The following is a 27,906-nucleotide window of genomic DNA, read 5'->3' as shown; positions in this document are numbered from 1 at the left end:
TTATGAAAACAATTTGTTAAGATGGTTTGGTCCTATGAAGAGGATGACAGAAGATAGAGTGCCAAAGTGTACGAATGGATTTCAGCGGAAAAGTGGAAGTGGGGAAGATCAACGCCGATATGGACACAAGGAATATTTAAAACATAGGAGAATAGAGAAGAATGGAGAAAGGCTATGGAATCCTGAAAATTGGTACAGGAAGATGTCTTAGGACATTGGAAAACTTGAAATAAAGTTGTATAATTCTTTGTTATGATTTGTCTTTGTTTAAATCAATAAAACGTGGATGGAAACCACAACAGGAAAGCAAAAATTATTTCGTAGGAAAATAATTTCCCGTGAGATATTATTTTTCCTTTGATGTTACAAACTATCTCATTTAATTCATCGGTTGAAAGATTCTCACGACAAAAATTACTCGAATTTTATTTAGAGAAAATCGCGATGTTGATCTAAAATAAAGAAGCATTTAATTTTTCACTTCAAATTATTATATTACATTTGCATCACTCCAGGATAAATTGACTCGTAGGTATTGAATATGAATAAAATTCGTCCAATTAGCTAAGAAGAAATCAATGAACACAGATAGTGTGCCCAAAATTACTTAGTCAATATAAGGAATGTGTATTTCCATGAAACTCTCGACAATGCTTTTTTTAACTTGTTACAATGATAAAGTAAAAAAGCAGACATTATTGATAGAGTAATGTATAAAATTTCATCCACATGGAAGTCCTGTTCTCTCGAATTGGAAAGTTGTGCTGACGCAAAGGAACGCATCGGATTCTTCTCTTGTGTTATCTCGTCAACTGTCCAGCTGGACAAGAGCACAGTCTGGGGCAGACAGAGGAGCCACTGTTACTCAAATGTCGCAAGAAAGGCACCGAATTCGAATACAATTGATGCATTAAAGCTTCTCAGAGTCAAGTTGTAACTTCGTGGCTGCATTAACCTTCATATATACTAATTTTGCATATACGGTGTCAACTAACTGCTAGAAACTCGGGGATGTAAAAAAAATGCCGTATAGTTAACACATACTTTCTCATATTTTACAAGTTCCGCAATAAATCACTTTCTTTATCACATTGCGAACGACATCGCTGTTTATAGTTTTTCATTAAATATAATTTTAAGGGAAATCATCAAGACCCAAAATGAAAAAAAAATATATATATATTGACATTTTTAATTTTTTTGCGCTTTATGCAAGTATGATTCATTTTGCTTAATTTGGTGTTTGGTTTATTGAAGTATTCGAATATTTACTATTTTGAATATATATTTTAAAATATTAGTGTATTTATGTTTTAGAGAAAAAAATTTACCACTTTTCACAAACAAATATATCTAAGGAACTAATTGTTTTAGAAGGCTGTGGTATAGTTTGTTTTGTAGTAAAATTAATGCTTCATAAAGGTAATTGTCTTAGAAGGCTGTGGTTTAGTTTGTTTTGTAGTAAAATTAATGCTTCGTAAAGGTAATTGTCTTAGAAGGCTGTGATTTAGCTTGTTTTGTAGTAAAATTAATGCTTCATGAAAGTAATTGTCTTGGAAGGCTGTGGTTTAGCTTGTTTTGTAGTAAAATTAATGCTTCATAAGAGTAATTGTCTTGGAAGGCTTGTTTTGTAGTAAAATTAATGCTTCATAAAAGTAATTGTCTTAGAAGGCTGTGGTTTAGCTTGTTTTGTAGTAAAATTAATCCTTCATAATGCCTGTTTTTAAAGATCTTCCCTATCCTGATTTACTAAAAAATTGTTTGCATTAAGAATGACTGCAAATTATTTTTTATTTTGGCGAAGATAGAAGTAAACTTAATTTTTTTAACCTACAGTGTAAAATGCCATCACATTGCTATTGTATATTAATTTCACCGTTCTGGGTACAATACTTTCTGAGAAAAGTGTACCAATGTCACAAAAAGTAAGAAAATGCAGAAAAATGCTGTCAAATTTCCATATCTTGCAATGTTAAATTCCTCAATTTTGGGTGAACTTTTCTCATAAGTGATAAAAGATACAAATGTAAAAAACAGGGCACATGTGACATACTTCTACGCTTACAACCGGCTAAATAAATAATTAAAAATTCTACTGAACGATTGGTAAGAAAAATTTTTTCATTGATAACGTTTTTTGCATTAAGAATTAAAGTTTTTTTTTTTTTTCTACAATGGCTGACAGACCATGCATACAGCCTTCATATACTGGAATTTAACCTTCCAACTCTACTGAATTGCGTGAGTTTAATTAAAATATTACGTTTCCCTGTTGCTGCCTTCTCTTGTTTGTCAAAATCGTACAATCGGCTATTCTAATCGTAGCAATATTTTGTAATTTTGGTAAGTTACACAGGTAAAACTTTTGATTACATATCAGTCCGGAAATAACAGAAAACAGTAACATTTCCAGACTAATACGTACTTTCTCGTATAAAACAACGGAGGGGAAGCTTATCAGATTAGAATGTGTGCGTGAGCGCGTGCACTTAATACCAGTAAGAACTCTGAACTCCCTTTAAGTTGCTAACCTAGCCGTGGCTCAGTTAGCTCAAAGCTTCCTCCTAAAGGAAACCAGAATTTGATTCCGAACAATTCCCGAGAGACGTACGGCGAACAAAGAGGTTATGAACAGAACGCTGCCTTCCTTTGAATTACTTTGATCGTCTCTGAGTCTCTCTGTCTAGCTTAATTTGAGCAATATATTCTACGTAAAGAATTGAGTGTCACGATAATGATACAAACTTTATCATATTCCATTTCTTGTTCTTGGAAAATTCTTCATTTTGCGAATGGTAGTGACTTTCGTCGTCTTTCGGTTTTCGGAAAGGAAGTCCTTTATTGATTCTTTATTTAATATGAAATTGTTAATAAAAAACAGCAAAAAAAATTGATTTAAAGACTAGCAATATGGGATGAAGATCACGATTATTGGAAGAAATATAAAGAAGGTAAACGTGCGAGTTCGAAGTGAGCCAGTGAAAAAAGTGAACAGCTTCAAATACTTGGGATGTAGGCCTACTATAACTAGTAACATTGACTACTGCCAGAAAGTCAAAAGGAGGATAGCAATGAGAAAGGAAGTTTTTAATAGAAAAAGGAACATTTTCTGCGGACTTTCGTAAAAAGAACTAAGAAAGAGATTATGTTAGACGGCATATTCGATGGCCGGTGAGCTGGAGCTATGACAGAGGCGCTTGCCAATCGCTTGCATGTTCCGCCTCCCAGCATTGCCTAGTTCAGACCTAGCATCACGCCACTATACACTTAATCCCTTCCGCTCGGAAAGACTATTTAAGATAGAGTCTTGAGAGTATGTTCTATATAAAGAGCTCATTGTGTCCTTCATGACTGTCAAAATCCCATATTTTTAGGTGGTATAGTTGCTGAGAAATTATTTATTTCATGTTTAACACTTGAAAAGTGCATTGTAATTTTTTAAATGATTGAAGAAAGGTATTCACTCAACATCACGCGTTCTGATATATATTTTTGTCGTTTTGCACTGCTTATTTTGTACGTCCATTAGTCCAAACTGAAAATCAATGCACTTGCAATGCCGTTTACTAACGTGAGAATAAAATGTTCTTTATTAAGTATACTTCCACATATAAATACAGTTTTAATTATCCATCTAATGTGTGTGGGTGGAGAGAGAGAGAGAGAGAGAGAGAGAGAGAGAGAGAGAGAGAGAGAGAGAGAGAGATGGTACGCGAGACGCAAGGCAACAGCGCGGACATTTTCTATTGGTAGCAACTTACCGGCCATCGATTATGCTGTCTGCTATAGTGAAGTGGTTTGTGTGGAGTGTAACATTGTACGGAGAAGAAATATGGACAGTACGACGAAATGAAGAGAAACGACTAGAAGCATTTGAAATGTGGATATGGAGAAGAATGAAGCGTGTGAAATGGACAGACAAAATAAAAAAATGAAGCCGTGTTAGAAAGAGTGGGCGAGGGAAGAATAATGTTGAAAGTGAACAGGAAGAGAAAAAATTGCTGGGTGTTTGAATAAGGAGAAACTGCCTACTGAAGGATACACTGGAAGGAATGGTGAACGGGAGAAAAATTCGGGGCAGAAGAAGATATCAGATGACAGACAACATTAAGAGATATGGATCTTATGCGGAGACTAAGAGGAATGCGTAAAATGGGGAATATTGGAGAATGCTGAGTTTGCAGTAAAAGGCCTATTCTTGAGCAGAAAACTATAAGTATATATATATATATATATATATATATATATATATATATATAAAATCTAATATTATTTGAAATATATTAACATTCTATGTATTTTAGTTTAATTCTGCTACACAGTTTATTTCAGTGTTTAATTAATAGTTCATAGTATTTTGTTGTTTAATTTGTAAATAACTTTTGTATACATGTAACTCTCATCTAAATCAAATTGTTGGATTCTTTGTAAGTTCATGCATATGTATATACACTTTTTGCTGGTTGAGTGGAAGAGAAGGCCTTACGGCCTTAACTCTGCCAGCTAAAATAAATAATAATAATAATTATTATTATATATATATATATATACATGCATACTTACTTATGGATTTTAAGGAACCTGGAGGTTCATTGGCGCCCTCACATAAGCCCGCCATTGGTCTCTATCCTATGCAAGATTAATCCAGTCTCTATCATCATATCCCATCTATCTCAAACCAATTTTATTATTATCCTCCCATCTATGTCTCGGCCTCCACAAAGGTCTTTTTCTCTCCGGCCTCCCAACACTCTATATGCATTTCTGGATTCGCCTATACGTGCTACATGCCTTGCCCATCTCAAACATCTGGATTTAATGTTCCTAATTATGTCAGGTGAAGAATACAATGCGTGCAGTTCTGCGTTGTGTAACTTTCTCCATTCTCCTGTAACTTCATCCCTCTTAGCCTCAAATATTTTCCTAAGAGCCTTATTCTCAAACATCCTTAATCTCTGATCCTCTCTCAAAGCGAGAGTCCAAGTTTCACAACCATACAGAACAACCGGTAGTGTAACTGTTTTATAAATTGTAACTTTCAGATATTTTAAAGCAGACTACATGACAAAAGCTTCTCATTCGAGTAATAACAGCATTTCCCATGTTTATTGTGCGTTTAATTTCCTTCCGAGTATCATTTATATTTGTTACTGTTGCTCCAAGATATTTGAATTTTTCCACCTCTTCAAAGGATAAATTTCCAATTTTTATATTTCCATTTCGTGCAATATTCTGGTCACGAGACTAATCATATACTTTTTCTTTTCGGGATTCACTTCCAAATCTATCGCTTTACTTGCTTCAGATAAAATTTCCGTGTTTTCCCTAATCGTTTGTAGATTTTCTTCTAATATATTCACATCCACACAGACAAGAAGCTAATGTAACCCGTTCAATTTCAAACCCTCTGTTATCCTGAAATTACCTAATGGCATATTCTAGAGCGAAATTAAAAAGTAAAGGTGATAGTGCATCTTCTTGCTTTAGCCCGCAGTGAATTGGAAAAACATCCTACAAAAACTGGCCTATACGGACTCTGCTGTACATTTCACAGAGACATTTTAATTAATCGAACTAGTTTCTTCGGAATACCTACTTCTATAAGAATGTTGTATCAATTTTATTTTAGGAATTCTCAACAACATATTAGAACCCACCCTTTTAAAAAAATAGTTCAATATTAAGGATATGTACAACAGTTTAGTTTTAACAACTCTGTTATATGGTGTGAAATCTGGACACATAAGCAAAGAGATTTCACACAGTTGAGATTTTTTTTTCCGAAGAACAGCAGGTTATAAACATTTTTGACACGATAAAAATGAAGATTTTTTAAAGAATTATACGCAACATAATCTGAAGGAAGAAATCAAAGTATAAAATGATTGGTTACTAGTTACATATTTTTTAATGTTCAAAAATGTTTTGAAATATGTAAAACATCTTTATTGCGAAAAAAATCCAATACAATGTAAACACACCTTTATGTGTTACCGGAAATTGCTATTAGCGACTCCCGCAAATTAATATGTTACGCTATTCGAAGAAGTGAAGTTTTACTGAAACGCGGGCTTTGAAGTTTACCATCCGTCGGTATGGATGAGAGGAATGTACCCAGAACTGGGCTTGGAACCCAATACAAAGCCTTTGTAATTATAATGGAGAATTGTGAATCACTTTGTATACAGGAACTAGCCTATTAGCGCAACGCAGAGTGATGATTAAGCTGTGATTAGGTTAGCTTTCTCAGAACGTGAGGAGTGTAGGCAGGTGACGTAAGAGAATTAGCATTAGATAACACTCCCCTGTGTGTGTCTGGAAGACGTATAGGTGTGCAAGATGCCGATGAAAAAGAATATCTACCGCGTATCTACAAAAATTGTCAGTTTAATCACATTTAAAATGACTACGTTTTTATTGTTATGTTCACAAAATTGGACAGTTAACTGTATTTTTTCCTCGAGTAGAAGATCTTGCAAACCAGAAACATAACAAAAGGTTATCACTGTTTCTGAAGAAAGTAATAACAGTTCAGATGAAGGTAGAAAAAGAGAGAAGAGAGTAAGCGTTCATTGATTCGCGCCGCAAGAGCCGCACGAATCGTGTTTTCATATTCTTTGCATTATTTTGAATAGAAATTCGATCCGCGATCACTGATCCGCACTGCAAGAATCGCCGCTTGGGAAATGCGCAAATGGATTCCTAGGCAGAGCAACTTTTTCGGCGCGTGCTGATATCATAGCCGAATTCTAGAAAGCGAAGAGACAGAAGGAGAAGAATCAGAAGTATGAGGAGGACGGGAGGTGGCAGGAGTGGAAGGACGGAAAGTGGCAAGAGCGAAAGGACGGGAGATGGTAGGAGTGGGAGGACGGGAGGTGGCAAGAGCGAAAGGACGGGAGATGGTAGGAGTGGGAGGACGGGAGGTGGCAGAAGTGGAAGGACGGAAAGTGGCAAGAGCGAAAGGACGGGAGATGGTAGGAGTGGGAGGACGGGACGCGGCAGAAGTGGAAGGACGGAAAGTGGTAAGGACGAAAGGACGGCAGGTGGGAGGACGGGAGGTGGCAGAAGTGGAAGGACGGAAAGTGGCAAGAGCGAAAAGACAGGATGGTAGGAGTGGGAGGACGGGAGGTGGCAGAAGTGGAAGGACGGGAAGAGGTAGGAGTGGGAGGACAGGAGGTGGCAGAAGTGGAAGGGCAGGAAGTGGTAGGAGTGGGAGGACGGGAGGTGGCAGGAGTGGGAGGACGGGAGGTGGCAGAAATTGAAGGACGGGTGGTGGCAGGAGTGGAAGGATGGAAGGTGGCAAGAGTGGAAGGACGGTAGGTGGTAGAAGTGGGAGGATGGGAGATAGCAGGAGAGGGAGGACGGGAAGTGATAGGAGTGGGAGGACGGGAGGTGGCAGAAGTGGGAGGACGGGAGATAGCAGGAGAGGGAGGACGGGAGGTGATAGGAGTGGGAGGACGAGAGGTGGCAGAAGTGGGAGGACGGGAGATAGCAGGAGAGGGAGGTGATAGGAGTGGGAGGACGGGAGGTGGCAGAAGTGGGAGGACGGGAGATAGTAGGAGAGGGAGAACGGAAGGTGATAGGAGTGGGAGGACGGGAGGTGTCAGAAGTGAGAAGACGGGAGGTGGCAGAAATGGGAAGACGGGAAGTGGCAAGAGTGGGAGGATAGGAGATGGTAGGAGTGCGAGGACGGAAGGTGGTAGGAGCGGTAGGACGGAGGTGGTAGAAGTGGTAGGACGGGAGGTGGTAGAAGTGGGAGGACGGAAGGTGATAGTAGTGGGAGGGCGAGAAGTGGGAGGACGGAAAGTGACAGAAGTGGGAGAATGGAAGGTGACAGAGTGGGAGGACGGAAGGTGGCAAGATTGGAAGGACGGGAAGTGGGAAGATGGGAGGTGACAGAAGTGGGAGGATGGAAGGTGGCAGATTGGGAGGACTGGAGGATCCAGGGAGAGGCCAGGAGGTGGCAGGAGTTGGAGAACACGGACAAACAAGTGTAAAGAAGAGAAATGACAAAAGTAGGACAGTAACAAGCAGAAGTTGAAATCGAGGCAGACAAGGAAGTACTGAAATAATGTAAAAACAAGAGGAAGAGGAAGAAACAGAATAAGAATGTGATAACAGTGATAGTATTTTGTTTAATGACGCTTTCACCTCCAGACATTATTCAGCGTCTGAATTCAAAGTAAGTGAGAAATTACACTATTTTTTTTCTGAAGACTTCTCTCAATGACAGGCTTCTTTTACGTGCTGTAAGACCTGAGACCAACACCCCTACTTCAATCATGGGCAAAACAATCTAAGGATTCTATTGTCAATTATATCCATCGCCGTAGACCGGATTTGAATGCGCGTATCTCGTATACGACTAACATAGCAAGTACCATACCACTGAAGACGTCATGAAGAATAGCGAGAGGAATAACGATACGAGTAGGAAGGAAAATCTCTGGGGAGAAGGAGAATAAAAATGGGAAGGGAGAACAAATACAGAAAGAAGAGCAAGGAAATGTCTGAAGAAAGCGTGCTTCTAATGACAAGTGACCGTAACTCGCTTCCTATAAAGCTATTGCTGCCGCCTCCATGGCAGGCAGTAGCTGGAATGTCATTATGTAATTTGAGCCTGTCGACAGTCGGAGCGCTGTAAGAGAAGCTCGTAAAAAGTTTATTGTAAAGAGAGATGGCGGAAGCATGGAAACTCGCATTTGCAACCGCAGCTGCAGCATCGGCCTTGCTGAAGGTAAAGGTAGCCACGTGCGTTGGCGTAAACTTTTCTGATTTATTTCAGGTTTAGTGGGCGTGAAGTAACTTGAATGTAATTAATAGTGAGAATACATTTCATTTGATACTTAAATTAATATCATAATTTAAGGATTACGAGATGATATGAGCTTGAATATTTTTATATTATCGCTTTATCACATAAGCCTATTTTAAATAATCGTAATTTGTGAAGACAAAGAAGGGGAGAGGAACTTCAAGGGCTACGTCTGGATAAGTCGGGCGTCTTTGAAGGAGGAAAATAAGGGATTACGAATTGGTGAAGGATGAATACGAAAATAAATAACATGAAAAGAAGAAGAAAGGGAAGGAAAAGAGGATGACGAAAAATATCAGGGGTGTATGGAAAGATAAAAATGAACAAACAAGATGTGGAATAATATGAAGAGAAGCCGTAGACAAAAGAAGAGGAACTGACAAGAGTGGAGGAGGAAGAGAAGGGATAGATAGGGAAGAAATGAATTATATGAAACACGCTCAGACTTACCTCCTAGCCTTGTAGTTCACAAAGAAATCGTAAGAGCTCGTTGAAATCAATAATGAAGCTGGAGTAGGATATTCATCTCAACGTATTTCGAAATGTAGTTTTTGGATTTACTTTCTTTTGGCTTCTGAGGTAAGATGTTCACGTTGTGCCCCATATTGCAACAAACGAAAGAGGGTGAAATTTGCATTCCAGCGCCAGAAAATTGGAACCCTCAGCTAACGCAAGGAGAACCCCGACAGAAAAACTTTGGTCCTCCAAGTTGGGAGTTACGTGAGAGACTGGCAATCCCTCCACGTAAAAGTATTAAAATGTCTTTATTAAACACGAATATCTAGGCCTACAACTCACTAATCAAAAATAGTCCCGAAGGGAGAGCCACTTTAAGGGGTTAGGTACCGCTTATATCAGTAAAATTTTGGAAATATTTAACTTTTATTTTTTCCATTACTGTATCTTGTACAATAATTAAAATTCGTATGTTTAAAACGCTGCCCTTCTGCTATATGAAAAAAAATATTTTTACGATTTAAAAATAATACTTTTTTTTTTTTTTAAATTCAGGTCACTGTGCAGTGATGAAGCGTTTCCCACATAACTAAAAAACTATCCAACATTCTGTGATGAAATCTTTTGTGTGTATTTATACATGTAATATCTACAATATGATGCACGATCACCCCTCTTCTTTGATAGATTGCCTGATAAAAATAAATTCATTTAAAAAAATGGTTAAATATCAGTATTTGCTTTTAACACAAAATAAAAAGAAATATATTATTTATTAAGGAATGTAGTTGAAAGAGCATGATATTGTAAACATGAGTTTCAGCAATAAACTAAAAGAGAGAGAGAGAGAGAGAGAGAGAGAGAGAGAGAACATGAAAACGTTAACAAGTTTATGAGTTATGAGGGAAACGTTTCATCACTGCACAGTGAACTGCCACCATTTTTAATTTGAAAAAAATATATATATAACTTAAGTAATTTTTTTAAATCGTAAAAATATATTTTTTTTTCATATAGCATAAAAACAGTGTTTTACACATACCAATTTTCATTGTTATAGAAGATACAGTAATGGAGAAAAAAATGTTGAATATTTCCAAAAATTTTACTGCTGTAAGCTGTACCTAACCCCTTCTGAGTGTCACGTATAGGCTATGTTTCTCCTACTTCTATGTAATATTATTTTTAATGTTAATGTTAGCCTAATATGTTTAAGTTCACGCTGTGAATGAGATCAGAGGCTTACTGACTACGGAAAGAGAGCGCATGTAGCAGGAGAGAACAGGAGCCACGATTCCCTATCCTCAGCACGTTCGATCCGTTTCGACGTTTGGGGAAAAACCTGAATGGACACGAGAGAAAAATTCCCTCGGCTCTGCACATGATCAAACGCGTACCAACCAGATGGCTCTATCGACAGGGTTATCCAAACCATAAGTAGGCATTCCACACGGTGTATAGTGGTTGTGGGTACAAAGAGAAGCAAATATCATTTATATACTAATCATATTACACTAACACTAATATCTGAGGAGCTCTGACGCGAAACCCGTTAAATTCATCTCAATCGTAATTTAATTTAAGAGGGGACCTACACCTTTAAGTACTGAAAAATTGGTGAAATTCAGTTTTCTTTTAGCAATGAATAAATCTGTAACCTTGAAATCTTATATGCTGAATATACACTACTTTTGCATTTGTGTAGTATTTACAGATTTACTGAAACTGTTGCCCGTTACGGGTTATACAAAATGGCGCTCGTAACTTTTATTTATTCAAACGGTTTCCCTGATAACTGATATTCCAGTGAAAAGTTATGTGGAATTTTATTTTATACTTATGAACAAACCTACCACCAGGTGTACTTATCTATCTCTTCCCCTATTTTTCGAAATGCAGGCAACACTGAATTTTATGGGGTGCCATTGGAATTGTGGTGACCTTCGTATAGGGAAATCTCCCTGTACACAATCCAGACTTTTACCCTTACTCTACTGGTGACTTTGATAAACAAGGGAACAGTTAGTTGTAGGTACGAAACTGCCTACGCAAGTGATACGCACGCCGCCAACTCAAGGAGCACAGATTCGTATTTATAGCACTGCCTGTGAAATGTGCGGGACTATATAACTGTATAATAGGGACAAGAGTTACACTCTGTAGAACTATTGTTTAACACTTATAATTTTTTTTGACCTAATACAATTTTTTTTTTAATTTGACTTTAAAGTATAAATTAAAATAAAAAAAAATATTTCTAGTGAAGATAGTTCAAAGTTTCTAGGTCATGTTGTTCATATGACATTCAGTAATATAAAAAATAATCACTTAAAAATACTTATATTTGAGGAAATGATCAGGAAAATGGGATTTCAGTGCACAAAATGCAGCTGCAATTTCGAAATGCTAATTACCTGTAATGGTAACTAATAGGCCTAGTTATACTAAATCTGAAAATAGTATAACATTGTAAAAACAGCGTGTATTGAGCATATGAAATTTCAAGGTTACAGATTTATTCATTACTGAGAAAAAATATTTAATTTCATATATTTTTAGTAGGCCTACTTAAAAGCACTTAAAGGTACATGTCCCCCCTTAAAACACATTCATACTCTTGGAAGAGTCCTGCATCGGGCTGTAAACATAATTCGAACGCTAATAATTGAGTAAGAAGCTAGTAGAATTTATGGAAACTTCAGACAATAGGCTATGTATCTATTTAAAATTCAATTACGATTTCAGACGAATTTGACAGATTTTGTTTCAGAGTTCATTATCTTGAGATATATTGTGATATTGAACACCATCCTGATATACGACGAAGAGTTTTTGTGAACGTAATTGTATTGTGGTGGTGGTGGTGGTGGTGGTGGTGGTGGTAGAATTTTATTTAACGACTCTTTCAAGTGCGAGATTATGCAGTATCGAAATGTATCGTTTATTCAACAATGCGAATAACCCTCTTTCAAAATTGACTAGAAAACTACTTCTTACGGAAAATACTTCTTTGAAATATGACTTGCTATATCGACGTCTTTGTTTAATGTCTGTGCTAAACTTTCTCACAATTTTTAAGTACAGTGGATTCTCCTAAGTTCGACAGAACAGAATTGAAAGTTCAGTCCAATAAGAGTAGTGGGTGTGGCAGGTGAAATGAATACAAATTCTTATTGGTTATCCATCAACTGTACTTGCATTTCCTGCCCGCCCCGAGACTTGTGTATGCGCTTCTAGTACCACAGTGGGTTTCGACAGTTCCGTCTCACAAACGGCACAATTCTCAAGTAGAAAAAGAAGAGTTCATTAATTTAAAATCAGTGATCAATATGGATGTCCTAATCAATAAAATATTCTGTTTTCCTTCAACAAAAGTATCACTACAAGACACAGAACCAATTCCCATTCAAATGGCAAACTCGATTCTTAGTGCCCGTATAGGGGTGTGTCTAATTCTCCTACGTAAGCAGTCGAACTATAGGATATCGAACTTGATTTCTGTCTAACTTAAGAGCTTCCACTGTACGACAGTGCTTTTATGTAGTTCATCGGACAGATTCCAAAGTATCTCCGATTTGAAAACTGGTACTATCAATGCTTCATCCATATTATTATCCATTATTATTACAAACACAACAATAATTAAACTACTCCTAGCACGTGAGAAAACACTGTCTGTCTGGTAGCCATCCAGAGAAAATAGACGGGTTCGTTCGCTTGGATAGTTGCTAGGCTACACGCCAGGTTACAGACCACGCAGTGCGGTAGGTCCCGATTTTTCCTGAGTGTTAGTTTATTTGGATTACTCATCCAGGCGATTACCCAACCACAAGGCAATAAGCAAACCTTTTTCGGTCTTTCTTTCTTTCTTTCTTTCCTTCCTTCTTTCTTTCTTTCTTTCTTTCTTTCTTTCTTTCTTTCTTTCTTTGTCTTGTTTTATTTCCTCCTATTGCAAGACTTACAGGTGAATGCGATGTAGGGAGAGTATATCTTTTGAGCAATATTGGACACTCTTCAAGGGTCTAACATTCACAATATTGCTACTCTTCCCTATGTGATACATTTGACTTAAAAAGTAATGGTAGTAGTAGTGGTATTGATAGTGATAGTGGTGGTGGTGGTGGTGGTAGTTTATTCAAGGATGTTTTCAACTCGAAACGATAATCAGCGTTGAAATTCAACTTGGGCGTGAGATGACCGAAAAATTTTTCCTGGAGCCCTCTATCTGGGATAGTGATTCTTTTACATGTCGTAAATCTACGAGACGGGACTTACACCTTTACTTCCCTCCCGAAGAAAATCGTGTTAAAGATTTATAGTTTCTATAAAAAAATTTTTACTTCACTGTAGCTAAAAAAAATGCTTCAACTGTAGACAACAAATTATTTTTTATCCCTTTGAAATCCTACTAAGATATCCTTGCGAACTTTCATACAATATAGATAGATTGAGGTAGGTGTGGGAAAAATGTCGTGCAGCTAGCCCAGAATTTGTGCAAGGAGGTAGATTTTGAAGTTGTGCACGTAAAAAAATAAAAATCTAGAAAAATTGAGTTAAACAGCAGAGACTACAAGGGATTTAAAGGGCTCCCACCTTTAAAAATGGCTGCAAAACAAGTATTCTAAGGGGCATAGGTATGTGAAATTTTTGCGAGGAGCATCTGTAAACATCGCGATATTTTTAAAAGTAAAAACAAAAACAAAAATGTATTTTCCGTGACATATCATTAGGACTATTTCACTTCAGTGTACTTTGAAATACATTAATTACGGCCCAGAGGTAGCATAGTCGACTGAAAGCTTCAAACAAAAGTTACCACAGAGTGCTATTCTTGGCCACTTCACATAACACACTGCCTCTTTGATTGTGTATTTCAGTTTCCTCGTTCGTTGTTACCATTATCACGACACAGTCATCGCCAGACTTAAATGTGTCCACAAATAAATATAGCTAGGCCTACTTGTATACCGACAGAAAGTTTGCAAAAATTATTATTATAACAACACTTAAATTACTATACTGGCAATGAATAATATAACGTTGTTGTTGCTTAGTCAACTATCCGAAGATAGGTTTAAACCTCACAAGTGGTACCAAGAAGGCACAACTTATGAGGTAATTAGGCCAGGAGATAATAGGGTAGGGTGGCCAGTTTCTTTCCCCCTCCATAGCATATATCGCCGACTAGCTACAAATATAATATTATACACTTCATTTAATGCCACTTGTTATTGTAGGTTATGGCAGTCGGTATGGAACAGATCATGGATTAACAAAATGCTCCTTAATTTTGTTTTAACCCTTTCTAACCCAAATTAAATTTACAAGCAATCCATGTTGAAACAAATAGCTGTATTAGGACCAAGTTACGGGAGTGGCAACATTTGAAACAAAACTATATTGATGAAAATGTATTGAAATAGAAGTTATCCAGCAAAATTTACCTTCATATGTAACACACAAGTATATAAATGCTATAAAGTTAATTATTGCCATATGGTATCTATAGGTAAGAAAGGGTTAATAATGTGTCAGCTACTCAGATGAAGTACGTAGGCCTAATGCAGTTGATAGAATTGTGAATACAAATATTACAGTCCAGCCGTAGCTCGGTCAATTGAAGGCTTCTAACTTGCATATCAGAGCTACTGTATATTCTTGGCCATGCTTTTGACAGTTGCACGAACTGTCACCGTAATAGGTTTACTAAGCGTATTGCAGTTTATACTTTCGTTGTGGTAGCTTTTATCACTAAATTTTCATATTCAGACTTAAATAATGTATATCGGTCAAAATAAAGAATGTAACTGTACTTAATAAACAATGGCAAATTTATAAATGCGATTAAAATAATGCTACATTAACAGTATAAGCAGTGATGCATTCAGGGATGGCTCGGGGGTAAAATCCTTCCATGGGAATTTAGGTGCGTCTGGATTATTGTGCATTACCCTTAAGCCATTTATGACAAGTTTAATTTCAGGAAACTGTATTACACATAAAAATTGACGAATTCCTTTTCTCTCATACGTAATCAGTCTGAAAAATAGTGGTTCTCTCATATATAGTAGCTAAGCTTCTAATAAGATATATCTACTTCATAATATTGTAGTATTAACACATTATAAACAATATATGCTATTATTTGTGTTTTTTATTTTAGAACTAGTAATGAAATAATCTATCGTTAGCAAAATACAGAGTATCATCATTCATATATTTAAATAATCAATTAGCCTAATAATAATAATAATAATAATAATAATAATAATAATAATAATAATAATAATAATAAATTATTAGCTATGTTTTTTTTATTATTATTATTATTATTATTATTATTATTATTATTATTATTATTATTATTATACTATATGGTTTATTACCCATAACCTGCTGTTTAATTTTCCCAGAAAAGTAATTTAAAAACATTGTCTTCAAAACTTCTTTTCTTCTAATTTCCTTCAGTTATATTTGTATTCATAAATAATTTGTTTTGGTCTATGTTTTATAAATAAAGATAATATGTTACTGACTCTAATACGTTTCAATTATTTTCAATATAAGATGAGTTTTGAAGGTCTGGGAAGAAAAATGTTATCATTCTAATTACAAGGAATTTCTTAATAAAATTATTTTAAAATATTTGGTATAGCAATGACGGAATGACAAATGTCAAAAATTTTTCGTATAAACATAAAAATTAAATTCAAGAAACAATGTACAAAATATCAATAGCCTATCAAAAAATTCAATAATTATATAACTCACCTTTCCTAAATACAACACTAATTATAATCCAGCCGTAACATAGTTAGTTGAAGATTTTATAAGGCTTCTAACAAAGGGGTCTAAAATTCGATTCCTGGCAGATATTGTGAGAATTATAATATCGATTGCAAAATGATAGGTTTCTTGTATAATTCTTGTTGCTTTCATTACCACTTATTATTTACAGACTAAAATAGATTTTAAATAAAAAAATGTAGTGATTAGAAAAGAATAACAGCATATTTTGCATCAACCTAAGCCCACTTTCTATTATAGGTTATGTAGCTAAATTCTGATACATCAAGAAGCAACAAAATGCTTATTTTTGTTTCTTATTCTGTATCGGAAGCTGAAAATACACATTAAATTATCGATGAGGCCAAAAAAATTCCACAAAACACAAATTTTGGCCGGAGTGTAGTTCATTCAACTGACGGTTCTGAAGTAAAAGACCACGAATTGATTCCGGACGGGTTTCACGAGATTTGTGATCGAAAAAACTGCTTTATAGCCGGTTTTAATCGAGAACGTAGGTTTCTTCTGCGTTTCTCAATGTTTTGTCACCATATTGACAGTTCTAGATTTAAGTGTTATCACTAAACACAGGGTTGTAGTATGTGATACATATTATGTGGTTATTTACGTGCTGGAAAGAATAAATTGCACATAAAAGCAGTGGCTGTAGGAATAAATGTCGCATTATTGTTGTACTCACCTGACATTTCTGCACAGACACTTCTGTATAAGTTGCCACACGATATCACACTATGGTAAATATTGTGAGAATTATAATATCGATTGCCCAGTGATAGGTTTCCTTTATAATTCTTGTTGCTTTTATTACCAATTATCAATTCCAGACTAAAATGGATAAGTAAATAAAAAAATTGTAGTTATTAGAAAGGAATAGTAGCATATTTTGCATTAACCTGAGGCCACTTTCTATTATAGGTTATATAGCTAAATTCTGATACATCTAGGAGCAACAAAATGCTTATTTTTGTTTTTCATTGTGTATCAGAAGCTGAAAATGTACATTAAATTATCGATGGTGCCAAGAAAATTCCACAAAACACAAATTTTGGCCGGAGTGTAGTTCATTCAACTGATGGTTCTGAAGTAAAGGACCGCGAATTGATTCCGGACGGGTTTCACGAGATTTGTGATCGAAAAAACTGCTTTGCAGCCGGTTTTAATCGAGAACGTAGGTTTTTTCTGAGTTTGTCAATGTTTTGTCACCATATTGACAGTTCTAGATTTAAGTGTTATCACTAAACACAGGGTTGTAGTACGTAATACATATTATGTAGTTATTTACGTGCTGGAAAGAATGAATTGCACATAAAAGGCAGTGGATATATGAATAAATATCGCGTTATTGTTGTACTCACCTGACATTTCTGCACAGACACTTCTGTATAAGTTGCCACACGATATCACACTATGGTAAGCTGTCAATTTTTATGTTCTTCGGAATTATTGGTCGTTTTGTTCAGGTACGATTCATATCCGTCACCCACCTGTCAGGTTGCATAACCAAACACTACGAACGAGAATAATCCGTCACTAGGAAACTGATACACACGCGGCACATGGCCGGTCGGCCGGACTTGTCTGTTTTTGTACACACTCGACACTCGATCGATGGCGCGCTCCGGCTTTCTGGTCTCCCTCCGACGCACTGGCTGCCAGCTAGCACTGCTTGCGTATCCCGAGTACGCAACGCGCTCCCGCGGCCCGCTGCTCGCTCGCGATGCCGGCCGGCCGGCCATTACTATAATAATCAATAACGCGTTATGGTCAAAACATCCTGCCACGCAACTTGGGAACGTTGACACCTTGTGGCCACACTTTTCACCTGAAGGAAAATTACGCGAAAAGTATTGCTCGTTCTCGTACGATGTATATTTTTAGTAGGTTATTTTACAACGCTTTAACAACATCTTAGGTTCGTACGATGTGTAGGAAGATAACTTGTAAGGTGGGTCAAAAGTCGCTTTCCTCAAACACTTCCTTACATTTAATTACATTCATTGTACATTTGACGACACATTCCTTTACAGATTTTGGTCAATCTAGAGCATCCACCGGCCACTAAACGAATATTTCACACTTTTGTCACTGTCAGTGTGGCGCTATAAACCAATTTTCAATACTTTTATCACAACCACAAATTAAAAATCTTATTGTACCATATATAGAGAATTATTACTACATTAACACATTTAGTACATCACGAAACATGTAAAATGTAATTATTATGAAAGTCTCTATTGCTTCTTCTTCGAATTAGCTTAGTATTAGTACGATCCACTTCCACTTGATGGAAACCGACACGATTGGCAGAGCCGGCAATATATGAAAACGAAATGATACTAAGTGTGAGGAATGTTACTACAAGTATGTAGTATTATGTGATAGGTTAGGTTAGGTTTGATTAGGAGTGTATTATGTGACAGGTTAGGTTAGGTTTGATTAGGTGTGTAGTAGTATGAGAAAGGTTAGGTTAGGTTAGGTTAGGTGTGTATATTATTACTATGTTGGCAACACTGAAACCCACTGTTATATTAAAGAAATATGGCGGTATTCTTCGTTCACGCACGACGATTTTCGTAAGGTACGTATTCAGGGCGGTTTGGATGGGCTTACAGCTCTCCCAGTGATCACATCTATTATCTACTACTCAGTACTTTAAATCCAAGGCGTTTTCAAGGTATTTTTTACTTATTTATTAGTGGCTGGGATATAAGAAAGATTCATCCGGATTTTGTTCAAAATGGATGCCCTGTTTCTCGATACACAATTCACAACGTTTAGACACTGATTTACAGATGGCAGAACATAACTCCCGACTTTCACGAATGACTGTTCGATCATCCGTCGCAACTGGTGCAGATCCTGCGGTTTCTGAGCAAAAATATCCTTTTTCAGGATACTCCACAACGAAAAATCATATGGCGTCAGGTCGCATGATCTGGATGGCCATTCTGTTGTGCCACGAGAGCCAATCCATTCATGGAATTGCTGGTTCAAGAAGTTCCTCACTCCTACATCAAAATGAGATGCTGGTTCATTTTGTTGCAGTATTAACTGCATTTCGGAAAAACGAAGGCTGTTTTTAAGACATCACATCGGAAAAACAGTTGACGCATGAACATGGTGTCAACCCCATCACTTATTACACCAGCTATTCGTTTATTCAAGTTATGGCGTCTGTATATGTGTACAAGTATGAAATCTAAGAACGAATATTGGGGAAAGCGACTTTTGACCCACCTTATATTTTACACGCCGTCATAATATTGTACGGAAATATTCACGAATAAATAACGATGCGCAGGATGGATGTCACTAAATGCTGAACTGCAAATATGAGAATATTCACGTTCACACATTTGTGTCTGAAAGAGTTAACTGTGGATCTTATGGGGACAGAGTTCGAATAGTTTCAACTCTACAACTGGCACATAATACAGTCTGGGCCTTGTTATTGTATACCCCGTGGGTGTCCAAACGCCTATAGAACCAGGAGGTATTGCACGTCAAGCATGCTCCGCTAAGGTCAATAACTTTCCATATAAAATAGGAAAAAATACCTTAAAGAATAAGCGCTGCGGGTGGCTTATGCCAGGGGTTACCTCGTACGAGTTACAATTGGACATCAATGATATACCCTAAGGGTGAAACCTAAACATTTTTCCCCTATTACTACATGATAGTAGATTATAGTGATTTTCTAGTTGTCAAGATAATTTTTCTTTCAATACTGGCAATTAATAATACAACCTGCAGTTACTTTCTGTTACGTTAACAGCATCGTTTGCTCATGAAACGGAAGCTGCTAGGGAGTGTTAATTTAAATTTGAATGTAATTAAAAATTGTAAATTATATTTTATTTAATGACGCTCGCAACTATAGAGGTTATATCAGCGTCGCAGGTGTGCCGGAATTTTGTCCCGTAGGTATTCTTTTACATGCCAGTAAATCTACTGATATGAGCTTGTCACATTTAAGCACAACTAATTACCATCAACCTGGGCCGAGATCGAACCCGCAACCTTGGGCACAGACTGCGTTACCCAGGCCGACGAATGTAGTTAATAATTATTAGTGTTAATGAATTATAAAAATAAAAGTTAATAAATGAACATCATACATTTTAAATTGGAATTCGGTTTTTGTAGTTGGTACTAATCATTTCATGTGGTTAGAACAAATTTATTTATTTATTTATTTATTTATTTATTTATTTATTTATTTATTTATTTATTTATTTATCTGTTTATGCCCATAACAGGGCAAAGCCCCAATTACAATAGACAGTACAGATAAAATAGACATAGAATTGCATATAAGAGGTAAAACAGATACAAGTGTAATTACAAATTTAAAATGGAAAAGAGAAGAAAAAAAAAACAAATAGATATCTAATGTTTAGGTTAGTCTCATGAATCGTAAACTCTTTAGTCAAGCCAATCAATTTCATGTTCTTTCTTTCTTACCTACTCTGTTTAACCTCCCCTTTTTTCCGACTTACACACCATTGAGGGTAAGGGAGGGACATTCTTTAGATCGTACACTAGACATCTCACAAATGCTGACTTCCCTACTCATGGGATCGGCATGACGGAGAATCACCGCAGAGACATCACAGGACAATCGCAAGACAACGGGCAAATACCCAGTCCCGTGGACGGAAGATAAATTTCTTCCATTGCCCACGTCGGGAATCGGACAGCTTGCTTGTGAAGCGCGCACGCTGTCCACAGAGCCACAACACTGGACCCAATTTCATGTTCGGCTACCAGCAAAATACATTTTAATATTCAATCAATAGATAAATAAATAGTAGAGCCTATTATTGTTTCAGTACAATAGCATTGTAATTTTACCTGCTTTGGTGACACCTGGTAACTGTTGGTAACATTGAAAATATGGTCATATTAGCTTCTTAGGAAGTAATCTTAGTGAAGCCCACTATACAGCGAGGTAACAGAGAGTAGAGAAATGGCACTGACCCCTTCAATAAGCCCAGGCGACAGCCATTACTTCGGTAGTTAATGTGGGGCACACGTGTTCACCTAGCTATTGGAGCAAGCGATATTTACCAAAGATTTCTTAGCAATTCTTTTTGTGTTCCGTTAATGGTTATTTACACACTCACGAAATTTGTGAAAACATGTTTACACATGCAATTATGCACAAGACCTCTAATGCGGAGACATTTGGTGAGAATTGTGTTAGGCCTAGCTGTATTTCTATTCTCGTAAGCACTTACAGTAATTCTAAATGGCTCCACGATCGATCTTAAGTCGCTTATTGGTCAGTTTTTATTTATTTTTTAATTTGTTATTTAATGACACTGTACCAACTACTGGGTTATTTAACGTCGATGGAATCGGTGATAGCGAGATGAGGCCGAGGATTTATCATAAACTACCTGACATTCGATTTACTGTTGGGAGGAACCTCGGTAAATCCCCAATCAGCCCAAGCGGAAATCGAACCCACTCCGGATCGGCAGGCAATCGCCTCAGCCGACTGACTACACCGATGATTTTGGCTTTGGTTTCACGGTTACGCAATGGCAAGTAAACGTGTGATCGTAAATACAGGGTGTTAAAAAGTATCCAATATTTTAGGAGGTGATAGTATGCATCAAAACAAGAAAACAATGTCTAATAAACATGGGTCCTGCAACATATACTTTGAGATCAGAACACTTGTTCATAGGAGGTGCTCAATGTGACGTCCATTCATGGCAATGCATTTCTCTGCCCTATAATACAGCAGGCTACCAGATAATCATATCGTACTTGACACCCCTGGCATGGAATAATGATACATCGCAAAGAATACCGAAAACAAAAGTCTGGTTGCTGATATGATCGGGGTTCAGCAGAGATGATGATGTGAATTTTCGTAATCAGCATTTTTAGGCTGATGAAAATCCCCATACAGTTGAAGAAACAAGGCATCAGCACCGATTCTCAATCAACTTATGGGCAGGCGTTCTTGGTAATAGATTAATAGGGCTATACGTGCTACCAAAGAGATTAACTGGGGCTCGTTATCAGGACTTTCTTATTAACGTATTAAAACAAATTTTAAAGAGTGCGTGATATCTTACGCCAAAGGACAGAGGAATGCATTGCCATGAGTGGACGTCACATTGAGCACCTCATATGAACAAGTGTTCAGATCTCAGAAAGTATGTGTTGTAGAACCCATGTTTACTAGACATTATTTTCTTGTTTAGATGCATACTATCACCTCCTAAAATATTGGATACTTTTTAACACTCTGTATAATATAATGCGCATGTGTAAAGTTCAGTTACTACCACAAATCCCGGTTCATTTTCAGACACGACCTAAATTTATTCAAATCAAATTTGCACTTTCGTACGGCAAAGGACAGTGATACAAATTCCTTGGTCGTGTAACTGACACTGCATGAAGATTGGTTCAGACCGATTAGAGCTACTTTTACAATGGAAGCTTAAACTAAACATGGCTGACATAAACAGTAACGTAAACGAGAAAACCTGAACAATCCAGTGAGTAATATTTACTTAGGAAATTATTAATTTTATTAGTTCTCAAGTGGTAAGCAGATTTTTGAGATAACACTTTCGATGCTCGATCTTCTATTACCGTATCATTTCTGTCTTGTGGTTGGCTGAATTTTTCGTTTCGACGTAAACTTTATCATAAAAGCATGGAGCTACGTTTAAGTCTGCGTGACGCCATCATTTTCTTAGTAGTGCGATATTTGATTCAATATCAGAAACCTGGATCACAAAGATCAAAGCGGCTTCAGAGTACCCACCCAAATACATTTTTGTCCAACACAAGTTTCACTTGTATTCGTCGATAGGCTATTATATGTATATTTATTTTAGAAAACGCTGTCCTCAGTTTCTCGGAATTCGGTTTGCATGTTTTTTCTTACCGTCAATATTTGCTTTGTTATCAGTACACCCACCCGTTTTTCTAGTGTTCCATTTCCGTTACTATACTGTTCAATCCACATAAATTAGGAATTATATCCAACTTGAAAATGTGCATGTGTGTAACTAAAACCAAACTGATAGTTTATTAAGATAAAGAACATAGATAGTTCAGAATAATTGAAGCGTCGGCTGGAACAACGTTATAAGTTACATTTGGTAAAATTTACAGGAGCTGCAAAAATGTGTACACGTACAACGTTGTACTTATAGGATAGCAAACTTTTGAGTGGACAAATTTCACGTACTGCATTGATGGACAGTTGCAAGCCAAAGAGTATAGCAAGGTAACATGACATACAACATTATTACATGGAAACACGCCGAATGAAAATTTTGTAACTTACGTTGTTCCAGCCGACGCTTCAATTATAAGTGATGATATTATTGAAAAATTTATTGATCTTTAAACCATTTATACTGTAATGAATTGCGCAGAACTAATAATTCAGTTAGCAACTCTTTCGGGATCTCCGTATTTCACCTCATTTTATTGCGATCTACCTCTAATTGAGGTTCTGGCTGATACGTACAGATAAATAATAATAATAATAATAATAATAATAATAATAATCCGTGGCGCTACAGCCTATGAAGGTCCTAGACCGACTACCCGGCTGCTGACCTCACGTCCACATGCCGAAGCAGAGGTGGACGATCATCCAACCAGAATGGAAGTAACGTGTGGTTAGCACGATGATCCTCCCAGCCGTTATAGCTGGCTTTCGCAATCGGATTTCGCTACATATCGTAGCTCCCCAAGTGCATCACGATGCTGGGTGGGCACCGGTCCCATACACTGGCCGAAATTTCACGAGAAAATTTCTTCCCCTATGAGGACTCGAACCAGCGCACATTCCGTAACGCGAGTCCTAGGCAGGATGCCTTAGACCACGACGCCACGGCGCGGGACGATACGTACAGCTACGGAATTAAAATTTGGAGTGAATCTTGATGGAGTCCACCTGTATGTAGGCAACAGTTTCACATACTGTCCACAAGTAGCATAGGCCTATATACAGGGGTTTTTGTTATTGCACATGCGCAGTTTCTTGTAAGGGAAACTTACACAGTAAGGGAGCTCCAGATTTTAATTCCACATCTGTACAGTAGGCTACATCTATTCAGGCAGCAAATCTCACTTGACTGTATGTGTCAGAGAAAGAACAATTCTTTGTGTACATCTGAAGTGTGATTAATGTATGCAATGGAGGGGGGAAGAAACTGGATACCCCACCCCATTATCTCCTGGCTTAGTTGCCTCATGACTAATGTCTTATTGGTGTCACTTATGAGGTTCAAACCTGTCTTCGGACAGTTGAATGAACAAAAATATTATAACGTTTCCGTAATTTTTTGGCTTTTTCCTTAATTCTTTACACTACCATGTGAAAAATAATTACTTTACATTTATTTATTTTTGTTTATTTGTTTTTTGTTTGTTTGTTCGTCCATCCATCCACTCATCCATCTGTTCTAGATACAATGCAACCTTAGATACACTAAGGTTGTGCTAGTTGCATATACAACAGGCACTGTTGTCAATGCTATTAGAAATAAGTAGGTTGTACTACGAATATAGTAATCAGATTCCATAACATACGGTTTCGTGGTCTAGCAGTCAGCATTGTGACTACACATCATGAGGTCCAGAGTTCGATTCTCGTCCTGAGCATGAAACGTGTTCTTAAAGTGATTATTTAATACTTTAATTAGGAGAAGATTTTCCTGGTAGCCTATATGATTATGTAATCACTTCAATAATAATAATAATCATCATCATCATCTACTAAATAGGCTTTAGACCATGTGGTCTGTTGCAGACTCCATAATTATAATAAATTACATGAATGTTGAAATTATATAGTCTTTGCTTGGTTGGCTAATTCGCTTAGCCTGAAGATTGTTTGGACCTGGAATTTTTTGCCACGAAAAGTAAAAGTAATCTGCATATTTAATTTCTATGAAACATACGGATATGGGGACATACTGCGCTACTTATTTCACTTATCTTACGCAATATAGGAAGTTAAAATATGCTTAAGATAGATTTCGAGTAAAAATATCCCCCTATAATATTCTCACCCTTTCTATCTAACTCTCTTCTCCAAAAAACGTCTTAGCGTGCAGTTGGCAGCAACTCAAAAAGAATAATTTCGATCAGAAATATGATTCTTAAAATAAATTGCAGGACATACTGTAAAGAATCATACAAGAGATAATGACATTCGAGAGGAAAGTAAAATTTTTAAGCATCATCATCTTCGTCATCATCATCGTCAACAACAAAGTCAGTCTTCAAGTATTAGATCTCTGTGTTGTGTTGAAGTCTCCAATCATCTCTTTAGAAGTTTTTCTAGTCTTCTGAGACTTCTCGGAGTACCGAAGAAAATAATTTTGGCATTGGAAAAATATCCATTCTTTGAATGTAGATTTTTTAATGACTTGTGGAATTTTAAATGTACTAAATCTAAATGATGACATAAAGAAATACAGAGAATGAAGAAAAGAACAAATGGTGCACACGCAAGTATCACATAGGCTACCAACTGCTACGCATATACTATAAATATAGGCCTAAGTATGACATAGAAATGTGCGACAACCAGAGGAACGAAAAAGAGAGCAACAAGATTTATGAACGCGGTTTAACCTTTATTATTATTATTATTATTATTATTATTATTATTATTATTGTTATTATTATTATCATTATCATTATTTATTTACAATTATTACTATTATCATTATTATTATTATTGTATTATTATTATTATTGTATTATTATTATTATTATTATTATTATTATTATTATTATTATTATTATGAGAATGAGGAATAATAGAAAATATATGAAAATAGGCACTACCTTTTGGATTGAGAAACGGAACTATTGTAACACTTAAGTGCAGTACCTCGAAACTAAAGTCGTTATCAGTTGATGGTTCAAATAATCTACTGTATGTGATCTTTGATCTGCTAATTCCTGTACTTCTTGGAACTAATCTCTGTCTACAAAATATTAAATTCCTGAAACAGTTATCTGCGTTATCTGATTCCGAAAACTCTTTAAAATTTTCATGAATATACTACGTATAGATTAGGCCTATTTCTAATAACTCCTATCAACAGCAACAGCTAGTGGATTATAGTCATGGAGGAATTCAGTTATGAAAAATCAAAATGTCAAATGAAGATGCTGTAATTTTATAATGGTATAGGCCTACTCGTATATATTGAGAATATGATCTTACACCATTTATTTCAAAGAATTCATTAACATTAAAATTTACACTGATATAGGTCACGAATGGACACTTCGAGATTACGCTTATAAGCACGTTTACTGTGTCAACAATAATAGAGGGTGGCAGTGTTCGTCGTCATGACAATAGTATGTACTTAACAGTGGAACCGAGGAGTTCGATCGAGTCCGCACTAGTATTCCGTGTTGCCTAACGCGGCTAAACAGGCGTCGATGTGCGATATATGGAAACGCTTTGAATATACACATCGCGTAGTGAAATTAAACTCGTCAAACAAACAAAACCAATTGAAGCTCCAAAGTAATAGAAGCACGAAAACAAAACAAGCATAATAACAATAGAAGCAAGAAAACAAAAGAAGCACAAGAACAATAGAAGCACGAAAATAAAAGAAGCGAAAAAACAATAGAAACACGAAGACAAACAAGCGAGAAAACACGAAGACAAAAGAAGAGCGAAAGGTATAGAAACGCGAAGAAAGAGAAGAGCGGAAAAATAAGATCGCGAAGACGAAAGCATTGCGAAAATAACAGAAACATGAAGACGAAAATATCGCGAAAACAATAGAAACGCGAAGACGAAAGGAGCACGAAAACAATAGAAACGCAAAGACCAACGAAATCGGGAAGACAATAGAAACAAAAACAAAATAAGCCCTTTTAATTATTTCCACAGGAATGACGGCGCCCCAATACTCTTTCATCTCAATAGCTACCGATTTATACAATTATTTTGGTTGGATGATCGTCCACTTCTGTTTCGGCATGTGACCGTTAGGACAGCAGCTGGCTGGTCGGTCTGGGTCCTTTAAGGGCTCTAGCGCCACGGATTGTTATTATTATTATTATTATTATTATTATTATTATTATTATTATTATTATTATTATTATTATTATTAAGAAAAAGAATAACGACTTCATTATTCAAACCTGAACATTATTACACATAGCTTTTTTTTAAGAAAAATAATAATTTAAATTTAAAATGAACTCAGACTGCAAACCATTTTAACTTTTGTATAGTATGTTGCAGAAAACTATAACAAGTGTGTGAAGATTGAATAAAAAAAAGCTATTCAATAAAATATCTGAAAGAATATAGTGTACTATATATTCACAAAATAATATCTAGAAAAACGATATGTCGGGTGGAGGGGGAAGGAGATTATCATTCTTAACTGTGAAAAACAGTGTTGAGCAGACGGGGGATTTTTTGCGGTGGTGAGGGGGGAAATCCCCCTCATCCCACAAATCCCACGTTGGAACCACGTTATCTTTCAAGAAGTGAAGTGTTCTAAGGCGTTGTGATAAAACAAATTAGTCTGTAAAAGTTGTTGAACAAGAGAAAAGGGTTCAGGAAAATTGTAAAATGAAATAAATATACAGAGATACACAATATATGAATAGTATGTTCTTAATCTTTCTCTTTTCATAAAGCACCTAAAATTGTGTTAGTCATGCTGACATTTGTTACATGAATAAAATTTAAATGAAGGTCATGTTGAATACATATTAAACAAGCGTCACTTAGCAACGTGTGTTAAAACGATGTTGATTACTGTAACAGCATTCTGAAGCGTAACAGC

General features: G+C 36.4%; 1 protein-coding gene across 4 annotated transcripts in view; it reads right to left on the bottom strand.

Annotated features, from left to right (window-relative positions):
• The window catches only part of Septin4 (septin 4), a 166,789-nt gene extending 149,050 nt beyond the window's left edge, over positions 1 to 17,739 (bottom strand). For 2 of the 4 annotated variants that reach the window (XM_069847063.1, XM_069847061.1), the window contains exon 1: positions 17,434 to 17,739. Coding sequence is in view for 2 of the 4 variants with exons in the window: in XM_069847061.1 (XP_069703162.1) it covers positions 17,434 to 17,440 (7 nt within the window). In the remaining 2 variants the exon portion in view is untranslated. Of the gene's footprint in view, positions 1 to 16,757; positions 16,811 to 17,433 lie in introns of those variants that run through there. The other 2 variants (XM_069847062.1, XM_069847064.1) reach the window with 2 other exon arrangements.
• Positions 17,740 to 27,906: the final 10,167 nt, after the last annotated feature.

The sequence above is a fragment of the Periplaneta americana genome, chromosome 15 (assembly GCF_040183065.1).
Source record: "Periplaneta americana isolate PAMFEO1 chromosome 15, P.americana_PAMFEO1_priV1, whole genome shotgun sequence".
Taxonomy (NCBI): domain Eukaryota; kingdom Metazoa; phylum Arthropoda; class Insecta; order Blattodea; family Blattidae; genus Periplaneta; species Periplaneta americana.
Note: the sequence above shows the minus strand (reverse complement) of the source record. Positions and strands in the feature narration are given on the sequence as shown.